The sequence below is a fragment of the Mus pahari genome, chromosome 16 (assembly GCF_900095145.1).
Source record: "Mus pahari chromosome 16, PAHARI_EIJ_v1.1, whole genome shotgun sequence".
Taxonomy (NCBI): domain Eukaryota; kingdom Metazoa; phylum Chordata; class Mammalia; order Rodentia; family Muridae; genus Mus; species Mus pahari.
This window is the reverse complement of record NC_034605.1, coordinates 39956925-39967203: the sequence shown is the minus strand read 5'-3', so window position 1 is coordinate 39967203 and position 10279 is coordinate 39956925. Positions and strand designations below refer to the sequence as shown.

The window sequence follows — 10279 nt, the reverse complement described above, 5'->3', positions numbered from 1 at the left end:
AGCAAGCCAGAGGAAGCAAGCCAGTAAAGAACATCCCTCCATGGCTTCTGCATCAGCTCCTGCTTTCTGACCTGCTTGAGTTCCAGTCCTGCATCCCTTGGTGATTAACAGCAGTATGGAAATGTAAGCCGAATAAACCCTTTCCTCCCCAACTTGCTTCATGGTCATGATGTTTGTGCAGGAATAGAAACCCTGACTAAGACAGTGAGAATGTGTAGTATTTGCCTTTCCAAATCTGGCTTATTTCACTTAGCGTTATGCCTTCCAGCAGGGCCTGCACTGCTACAAATGATAGGGTTTTATGCATTGTATGGCTAAATAGCATCCTTGTCTGTGTGTGCCACCTTTGTTTACCTGTTCACCCACTGCTGAGCATCCATGGTAATTACATGTTTGAGTGATCGTAAATACTGCAATTAGAAACAAAAACATTTGGCGATGGCTAATGCTCTTCTCTCCTGTTTCCAGGTCAACAGTGATCTTGTTTACATCACAGCTAAGCAAGATGGCACTCATGTGGTGGAAGCCGTCGATGCCACCCATATCGGGAAGCTAATCGTGACCAAGCAAATTGGAGGAGATGGCATGCAGGATATCACGGACACTTACAAATTTCAAGAAGGTAATTTGCTACAGCCAAAGTGGTTTTTTCCCCCAAATCCACTTAGTACTTTTTCACTGTCAAGATGAAATACGTTCCAGCGGATGCTCTGGCATCCGCAGCATCTGACATTAAGGGCAGAAACATAAACTCTCACAAGCAGCAGACACCCACAGTTCTTCATTACCGTGCTTGCTTGTTTTGAGCAAAATTTCTTTTCCCATGGCTTGGGAAGTGAGTTTGTTTCTAGTTCTATTTCAATAGCCTATCTAGAATGTGTTCTTGCTTATGTGAGCCTTAACTTTTAAGTAATCCCATTAGAACACACTCTCTGCATGCATTATATCAACTTAGTTAAATAATAGAAATGTAAGAATGTAAGAAACTACCTCACATTTGCTGAGTGCTTTATGGATTATTTTTAGCACATTGTTCCACTGAGTTGTCATGGAAATCGTCTGATAGATTGGATGTATTGTTAAGATAGTGCAATCTTACTAATTTAAGACAATTACATTGAAAGCTAGTTTCAATTACAAACTAATGTTGTGGTGAGGGGCTGGTAACTTTTATTGTAGATTACTTTTCAAGTGGTAGCATCATGTTCAATCACATCTAAAACAGTACTGTCCCCACAATCTTAACAGTCAACAGGACACAGTCTCTGTTCCCACACAAAAAGTACCATCGTTTTAAGAGAAGGCTGTGGAACAGGGAAACACACTGGGTGCCATCAAAAGAGCCCAAAGAAATGAAGAGTGGGGAGGACCTCATTTAAATAAATCAGAATGGGGTTTCAGGAAGCAGAACTATAGTCAAAGATCGGAAATATGAAACAGATCTAGTGGTTTAGGGTAATGTAGACCTCAATCCCCCTCTAGCTTAGAGCACCCACTGCCAGCCAGGTGAGGTAGCTAGCAGAAAGACACAGTACCTTTTGGAAATGGTTCTCCTCCAGAGATTCTTAAAGAGTGGCATTTATTTTAGTGAATGAGTAAAAATTATGACTAATTAGCATATACTAAATATTCATTGTCATTCCTGAAGTGCTAATGCGCGTACTTGGCTTGTTTTAAATGTTTTAGACCGCCTCCTTGCTCTTATTTACAAAGGTGATTTGCATTATAAAGACAAAACCTGCTAAACCTCCATGGGTGTGCAGCGTTGAAGTTTGGAATTTTTGTCATCTGAACTCGTGAATGTTACATGTTTTTTCTGAAATGGTTCAGTCTCTCTGCGTTTGGTAATCATGCCTTGCACAATAGAAACACACAAAAGAAGAATGTCTCTCCCTCCTTGGTGTTTTGACTTTTCTCTAGAAAGAAAGTTAAAAATGATATAAACACAATAAAACCAAGCGAGTGATGCCTCCTCTTACAGAGATGCGAAGAAATCAATTTGGAAAGCAAAAGGAACCTCCTTGGAGGATGGGGAAGAAACTAGCTGGGTCCACAGCAGCCACTCAACAGCCTGCTTTTAACCCTGCAGCACACTCATCCTGCATAGGGCTAGGGGCACCACATGCCTGCTGTGTGCTTCCTGTGGAGGAAAGCAGAGTACAGTTCTTGTCATGCCAGAAGGGAGGTATGACACAGGGTGACAGATGACCCAGGTGCAGAGGAGACCCAACCAGAAAGGGCTCTAAAATGCTCACAATATTCAAGACACAAACTGTGTCTGTACCATGTTGATGTCTGAGCAGAATGGACGGAACAATTCAGTTGGTCCCATTCTGATAAACTGGCCCCCTTAATGCTATGAGATCATGATGTATCCACTTATTCAACATACTGAATTACACCTACTGTATTCAGTGTGGCTGAAACCTTGAGTCTGGACTCAGTAGGCGAGCATTTGCCTTGTTTGAGTCCCAGCACCAAAACTCCTATCCAAAGAATAAATGAGAATTTGAGGAAAGAGTTCTTTGGGGGAAAAAAAAAATGGGTGATGCAGAGTGGTGGTATGAACTGCTGTTCTTTTCTACTGCTAGATTGTAGTGAATGAGTGGTGGGTGAGAGGTGAGCTCTCCATCCCTGTGAGCAGTGCTAGCCTTGGGATCAGATGCTAGGAAGGGGCCGCAGTGAGTGATGCTAGAAAGAGACAAAAGCATGTAGCAGAGCCCAGCTACCATTAACTGTCAGCCCCAGAGATGACCATTGAGGCTAAATAGGAATGGGGCAGGATAAGTCATTAAGAGAAGAAGATACACACCTGTGAAAGAGAAGATGGGGGTTTGGCCTGTGACATACAAATGTTAAGACACGTTGTTCAGCTCACCATGAGGAAGGCTACTAAGGTCCACGGTCCTACTCCTTAGCAAGAAGGTGAGCCTCGGGGCTAGAGTGATAGGTGCTTTGAACCAACTAGAACTCCTAATGCACGTGATTAGTTGTGAGTGACATTGAGACCACCTTCTGGGCTAAGATTTGATCCTGATTGGAAAACTCATTTCTTGATCATGAATGACACACCTACATCACATTCTAACCGAGCAAATAGCCTAGTGGAGTGCTATTCTGAAACTCGGGGGACTCCTTCGGCATGTAATGGGGAAAGGGATTGATTATTGATGTCTGCTCCATATATACAATAAATGCCAGCAGTAACTGCTCCTGGCTATGGATTTGCCCCTCTGGGTCGCAGAGTGCATCTTTTATAACTTCTCTGAATCTATATATACCAAGGGTGGACATTAAAATGTGGAGATGAATGAGGACAGAAAAGGAATTATACAAAATGCAGGGATGGACTGACAAATGGGTAAATTATGGAGAGATTATTTTTCACTTCAGCTAAAACTTGTATCAGTTTTAACTTTTTTTCAAAATATAAGATTAAGAAATGTTAAAGCTTTGAAAACTAGAATTCTGAAAATGCTGAGTCAGTATGTCCTCTTTCCTGATGGCATCTGGATGCATTCCCTCTTCACTCCATCCATTGTTCCGCTATTGCTCTCTCTCTCTCTCTCTCTCTCTCTCTCTCTCTCTCTCTCTCTCTCTCTCTCTCTCTCTCTCTCTCTCTCTCTCTCTTAGCACTTAGCCATCTCCTATATTCAGATGATTTCTCCTGACGAAACCATTTGCAACATTGTATCACTTAGTACACAGGCCTGTTCTGTGTTCTCTTCCTTGTCTGCCATCCGACATCTTGAGAGACCTGGAAAATGGGGTGAAGAATTATGTCTAGTCTGTTCCTTCCTCTCCTCTGGACCCTGTCTGCAAACAGAACACCCTTGAAGCCTCTCTTAACTGCACAGCATCATGTGGGATCAGTGTCTACAGGGACCATCCTGGTTACCTAACTTCCTGATGATGTTTGGCCCTATCTTAACATCCTTCTCTTCTTTCTATAACAGACCTCTCTCTCTCCTCTCTCCACCGCACCTAAGCCCTGTTGTATTTACTGCAACACTCACTAGGCTTACCTTCCTCCACTCCCCTCCAAATTCTCCTTGATTCTGGCTACCTTCCATGCCTACCAAATTTAGGTTCTTCCTGGATAACTGTGGTTGACTCTCCCAGATGTAGTGACCACTCTCAAATCATTATCTCACCCCAGGCCTTATGTGTGACACAAAAACTTGAAGCTGAATTGTCCCAAAGTACTCCCTCTTCCTCCTTTCCACTCCCCTGCCCTGCCCTCTCATTCTTCGCCTCTACCCCAGTGATGACAACCACTATGCATCCAGAATTAGGTAGCAAATCCTCAACTTGCCCAATCTGAAGCAGCCTTCAAGTCCACTGCTTCTCCCTGGTTCCATAGCCTTGCTAGGAGGACTAAAACAGCACCCTGTGTAGAAAACCTGAGCACAGAGAATGGTGCATGATACAGGTCCAGTGTGAGTTAGTTTCACCTTCTAATAGTCATGCTGACATTGCTACCATACTGCTCAGAGTATTTCAGACTCTGGTTTTGCCCAGAAAATTAGCCAAGCTTACAACCCCCTCTTCAGTGTAAACCTTTCTTTCCACAAAGTGCTACTCTGTGACATGTAAGCCTGAACCCATCAAAGCAGAGAAAATAGCCTACCGTCTTCCTGGTGCCTTCAGAATGATCCAGGAATAACCCAGACAGCCTCACTATCTGATTTTTGGTCTTCTTGCTCTACTGCCTGATCATTCACAGCTGGCACATACAGCAGCCAGATAAGCAGCTGCCACAGTCCCTGGGTAGCGAGGCTCTTGCCTCCTTGTCTTTACCCACTGTGCTGAAAAAAATAGGTCCTGTGCCACCCAGACAGTCTAAGGGTGTTTCATGTCTCATGTCTCCAGGTTCCACACGATAATGTCTATCCCAGCACCGGTGATCTACACATCTATATTATGATAGCTCTTCACTTAACCCTCTATACCTGTGAGTGAAGGACTCTTTCTGAGTGGTGCCTAGCCCAATGTCTGTCCCCAGGACTCCAAAGGGGTAGCCACAGGGCTGTGTTCTCATGGGTCAGCTAAGCTGAGTATACTCCACAGCAGTGCTAGCGACAAACATTCTGCCCTATGCTGAAATTAGCATACCTGCAAGCCTCCTTCCTCCAGATCCCCAGTGCCTGCAAGGACTCAGTCCTAGTGATACAAAGGTGGCAAGACAGATGGCATCCCTGCCCTGGAGTCTGTGTCTCCAGAGGAAGGTGACATAGCGCAGGGCAAGTACTGTTCTGAGGAAAAGGAAAGAAAACTAGAAATTCATTGGTGTGAGGACTGGGGTCTGGGGCTGCGTTCTCAGAGTAATGAGAACCCCAGAGGAGAGGGCATTGAGAATACGGCCAGGACAAGGAGAGGATGCTTCCTCCAACACGAAAGGACTAGTTAACGACGCCGTAGTGTCCAGGAAGGTAATGTTGACCCTGCTCTTACAAAACGCAAAGGCATCTCAGAAAGCAAGGTCTGGCTCTAGTTAACTTTCTACTGGTGCTGGGACACCAGAGCACTCGTTATAACTGCTGCAAAGCAGGGACAATTTTCTCAGGCCCTGACAAACTGTCATTCTCTCCTGCCTGGAGTGGGCTGCCAGCAACTGCACCATTCACAGGACAGGAAGAAGACGGAGTTTGCGCAGTCAGAGCAGCTTCTCAGGTTGCTCAGAGCACAAGCCTCACTTTGCCCCTCTCCCACAGCTGGGCCAACCCAGCTTCTCTCTCCCTAGGCAGCCCCCCTCTCTGGTTCTTGGTTTGCTGCTCCAATGGGCTGACTTCCTGCGCTTCGGCTAAATGCATACTTGGCCTTCATCCAAAGTGATAATTGTTAATGCTCTCCTTCTCACGGACCTGTTTGCCAGTTGATCGCTGCTATAAAGTAGTTTTCTGAACTTTCCAGGCTGGGCTCTCCCTCCTTCCTTCCCTTCCTGTCTTCGTCCATTGGCCTCATTAACATATGCCGAGCCAATTCTGGTTCTAGACCTATTGTTTCTGGCATGTTCTTGCAGTCTCGACAGAGAAGTTTATAACATGCGCGCGCGCGCGCACGCGCGCGCGCACACACACACACACACACACACACACACACACACACACACACACACACACACACACAGAGCCCTGTAATGTACATACCCTTATATCACTGGTGGTATTCATAGTGCCTAGCCTGTGGTTGCTAGGAGGCTTAGCAGAGCCCTTGCAAGCAAGCACACATCCCATGGCCTGCCATGTAATTAGCATTTAGTGATAGTTTATAGCATCCATTACCCTCCTCACCATTATTGAATTCACTTATTCATTATCTGATTTAATTTTTAGTATAGTAGAAGATAACATCTTTAAATTAGCATGATTAGAAAAGCCAACATTCTTATCTTAAAATGATTTTCCCACACCCAGCCATTCTCATACCTAGCTTTCATAAGCCAAAGAATTTTTGCCTCCATCTTTTCATCTCTGTCCTCCACCTATGGAGTGAGATGCTTAGGATGGAAAAGAGAAGGGCAGTCCATCTTTTGCACTTCCAACAGCCTGCCCCTGCAGCCAAGTACTTTATCCCAACTTTGGAGGCACCGCTATTCTACGGCTTGTCAGGTAGTCAGGGTCTGAGTGCAGTCCCACCGGAGGCCACACTTAGGTCCCTGTTTCATGCTTCCTCCTATGCTCATCCCATTTTCCTCTGTGTGTGTATGTCTCTATCTTCCTTTCTCAGTGTTGGTATGTTCTGTGTCTCTGCCACCTCTCTCTCTTGCTCATTTCTCTCTCTCTCTCTCTCTCTCTCTCTCTCTCTCTCTCTCTCTCTCTCTCTCTCTGTGTGTGTGTGTGTGTGTGTGTGTGTGTGTGTGTTTGGAAACCTGTGTATGGAATGGTACCTTGTTCATGCTAACAAGTGTTCATCCACTGAGCCGTATTCCCATCCCTTGGTTTCTGAGGCAGAATCTCACTAAGTATCGCAGGCCGTCCTTGAACTATCTTCCTGCCTTGGACTCCCAAGTGCAAAGATTACAGGTGCATACCGCCATGCTGTCTTCTCTTCCTCCCTTTCCTTCTCCACTATCTCTCCTTCTTTCTCCCTAGAGGAGACCTTTCCCTCTCTTGCCTCTCTATCCCCACCATCCCTCCAGAAACTTACCATAAAACATTTTGCTCAAACCATACCTAAGCTTCATACTGAATTAGGGCAGAGCGGCATTCCAACAGTGGTGCCTCAATTCCTTGTGCTCAGTGAGGGGCAACTGGAAGATTTTGAGCTAACAAAGTTGTCGGGCTCAGTACCTTTGTGAGCGCAGGAAAGCTGCTGACCTTCAACAGGTTGAATCAGGCTTCTTCCATGAGTCGAACCTATGAGTTCTTTGGAAGGGTAAGATTAACAGTTGACCAGAGCTCAGTACCTTGAAGTAGTGCACTTTTGAGGTTCATGGGCACTGCAGAGGTGTAGAAGGACATAGAAGGACCCATCCCAGCCCGAAAGTCATCTCAAGAAAGAGAAAATGGAAGAATTTAAATAGGAAACACACTGAATGTACAGAAAGGCCCATAGCCAGTAAGAACATCCATGACAGGAAGTGGCATATCAAGTGGCCACTATCTCCTAAGTCTTTGCTTAGAAGACCCTAATCCTAACTTCCTGACAGGGACTCAGAAAGGGAAGTAATTTAGCACTTGCCAGGCCCAGAAATAACGACCCAAGAGATTGACCCACTGGTGCAAACCCCTGAGTAGCCTTCCAAACAGATGTACTCTGCCTGGACATCAAGTATCCTGACGGCCTGGCTGGCCACTGCCTATCTGGGAACTTGGTTTTGTAGAACCTAACCCAGTGATAGTGGTTATCCCTACCTTTCTGTGAGGGAGAGGGTGACTGGCTTTCAGAGGCCATCAGTCAGCCAGGGTAGCACCGAGTGCATTTCTGGTCAGTGTCTCCCCCACGGGGGACAGTCCCTTCCCCCCTTTCATTATCTGTTGGTCTCTCCTAGGCCAAGAAGAAGAGAGACTGGCCCTTGAAACTGCTCTGATGTATGGAGCCAAGAAGAGCCTCAACACTGAAGGCGTGGTCAAATCGAGGTCTGATGTGACCATGAACTTCGATGTGGAAAATGCTGTGCTGGGAAAGGACTTCAAAGTGACTATCACCTTCCAGAACAATAGCTCCAATCTGTACACCATCTTGGCCTATCTTTCCGGCAACGTCACCTTCTACACTGGGGTCTCCAAGAAAGAGTTCAAGAAGGAGTCCTTTGAAGAGACGCTGGATCCCTTTTCCTGTAAGCTACCTAAAGTGCGGGTCTCTCCAGGACTTGTCGCCTGGTTCTGTGTCTCACTGTTAATCCTGTCAATACTCTGGTTCTCGCCAGATCTCAGTGTCAGGGGCGGTTCTAGAAAACACCCACTCCTCTTATCTTTGTGGCTCCTGAACAGAAATGAATGTTGAAATCTTCTAAGCCTAGAGTTGGGGAATTTAATGGAAAGTCATCTCTTGATATTTAGAACGTGTTCTATGAACCCACAGCGCCAACATCTCAAGCCTTAGGCCCCACCGGACCTCCTGAAACAGAACCTGCATTGAGATCTGAACTTGCCACACAGGCTATATCCACCTCAGGCATCTTCTGTATCTTGTATATATCTCTGTAACGTGTATATTAAGGCAGAGTCTCCCACTAAACCCTAAGCTCACCCACTCTACCTAGACTATTTACCTAGTTTGCACTGGGGATCCCATCTCTACTTGCAGTTGCAGTTAATCACCATGGCTGACAAGCTCTAACATGTGTGCTGAAGATCTAGACTCTAGTCCTATGTTGTGTGGCAAGGGCTTGATACATTGAGCCACGCCCAGTTCCTCCCCCCCCCCAAAGCTACTCTTTTTATAACTGTCCAGTCTAATCCAGTGGATGACCACTGGAAGAGAAAGCCTAAGAGATATTAGGTGCCATCTCAAAATTTTCCTCAGGGCTATCCCTAGTAGGGTCTCTTTCCTGTTCATTCTCCCCACCTCCCATACAAATGCCTGAGCCTTTCATTGCCAGAAGCAATGAATTTGGGATGCTTGAAACAGGACTGGCATGCTGCAGGATGCATTGGGGACTGCAATTTTGACCGGTTTCATTTTTTTTTCTGAGTATATTAGGTGGACTCAATATTCAGGCCTAAGTTGGGCACCAAAAAAATTAACATGGATAAATATAGGAAGAGAGCTGAGTCAAAACTAGAAAGCAGTTGACAATTTGGGGCACTGTGTCTCTGGACCCAACATGTGGTACTGAAATAAAAAAAGAAGAAGAAGAAAGGGGATATAGAAGCAATACTGTTCCTAAAGCAGAGACAAGCAAGCAGGCCCCACCCCACCAACGAGCCAGTCACACATCTCTTGTTCCTGAGCTCCCTGGCCCCAGCAGAACCAGAGAAAATGAAAAACTCTTCCTATAAATTCAGATTCCAAGAAAACTAAATTGAAAAAGGCGAGTATTTCTAACTTGGGTGATGCAGCTAGCAATCGAGAAATCACCATGGCATTTTCTTTGGAAACTAGATTTGGCTTTTTTATTTTTCTTTTTAATTCCAAGGGATAGGAAAGGCTTCTCACCAAAAAGAGTAGTCTGCATGAAGGACTGAAGGGGAAACAGCTCCCAGTGCTTCCTCTGAACAGACAAGCACATTGATTCTGGGAATTAGATAAGCCTAAATATAAGGCATGACTGTATCACCTCACCTCTAGATGTGTGTCCCTGGGCAGGTTGCCTATGTGATCTGGGCTCTCACTCCTCATTTGTATATGGGAGCAATGTCACCCACACTACGGAATTGTTAGCCCATTCCCAGCCAGGCCTGTATCGTGGCTAATCTTGATCGGCATACCTGGAAAGAGGAAACCTCGGCAAAGGAATTGTTTACATCAGTTTGGCCTGCACGCATGTCTGTGGGGCATTTTCTTGGTAGCTAATTAATAGAGGAGAGCCCAGCCCATGGAGCTAGTCCTGGATTGTATAAGAAAGTTGGCTCACAAGCAGAGGAAGGAAGCCAGTAAGCAGCACTTCTCCTTGGTCTCTGCTTCCTCTTTCCCTGCCTCTAGGATCCTACCTTGAGCTCCATCCCTGTCTTCTCTCCACTGTGGCCAAATTTCCCTTTCCTCCCTATGTTATTTTTGTCCATGGTATTTTAACACAGCAACAGAAAGCAAACTGGAGCATCCAGGTTCTAAAATATGCTGGACACAGGGGAGGGCACATCTTTGCAGAGTTTCTGGTCTTATAGAGGAAGCA

At 45.6% G+C, this 10279-nt stretch overlaps 1 protein-coding gene across 1 annotated transcript in view; it reads left to right on the top strand.

Moving 5' to 3' along the window:
* The window catches only part of F13a1 (coagulation factor XIII A chain), a 171529-nt gene that overhangs the window by 130491 nt on the left and 30759 nt on the right, over positions 1 to 10279 (top strand). Inside the window, exons 11-12 of the mRNA XM_021215683.2 lie at positions 469 to 622; positions 7994 to 8281. Of these exons, the coding sequence (XP_021071342.1) occupies positions 469 to 622; positions 7994 to 8281 (442 nt within the window). The remainder of the gene's footprint in view (positions 1 to 468; positions 623 to 7993; positions 8282 to 10279) is intronic.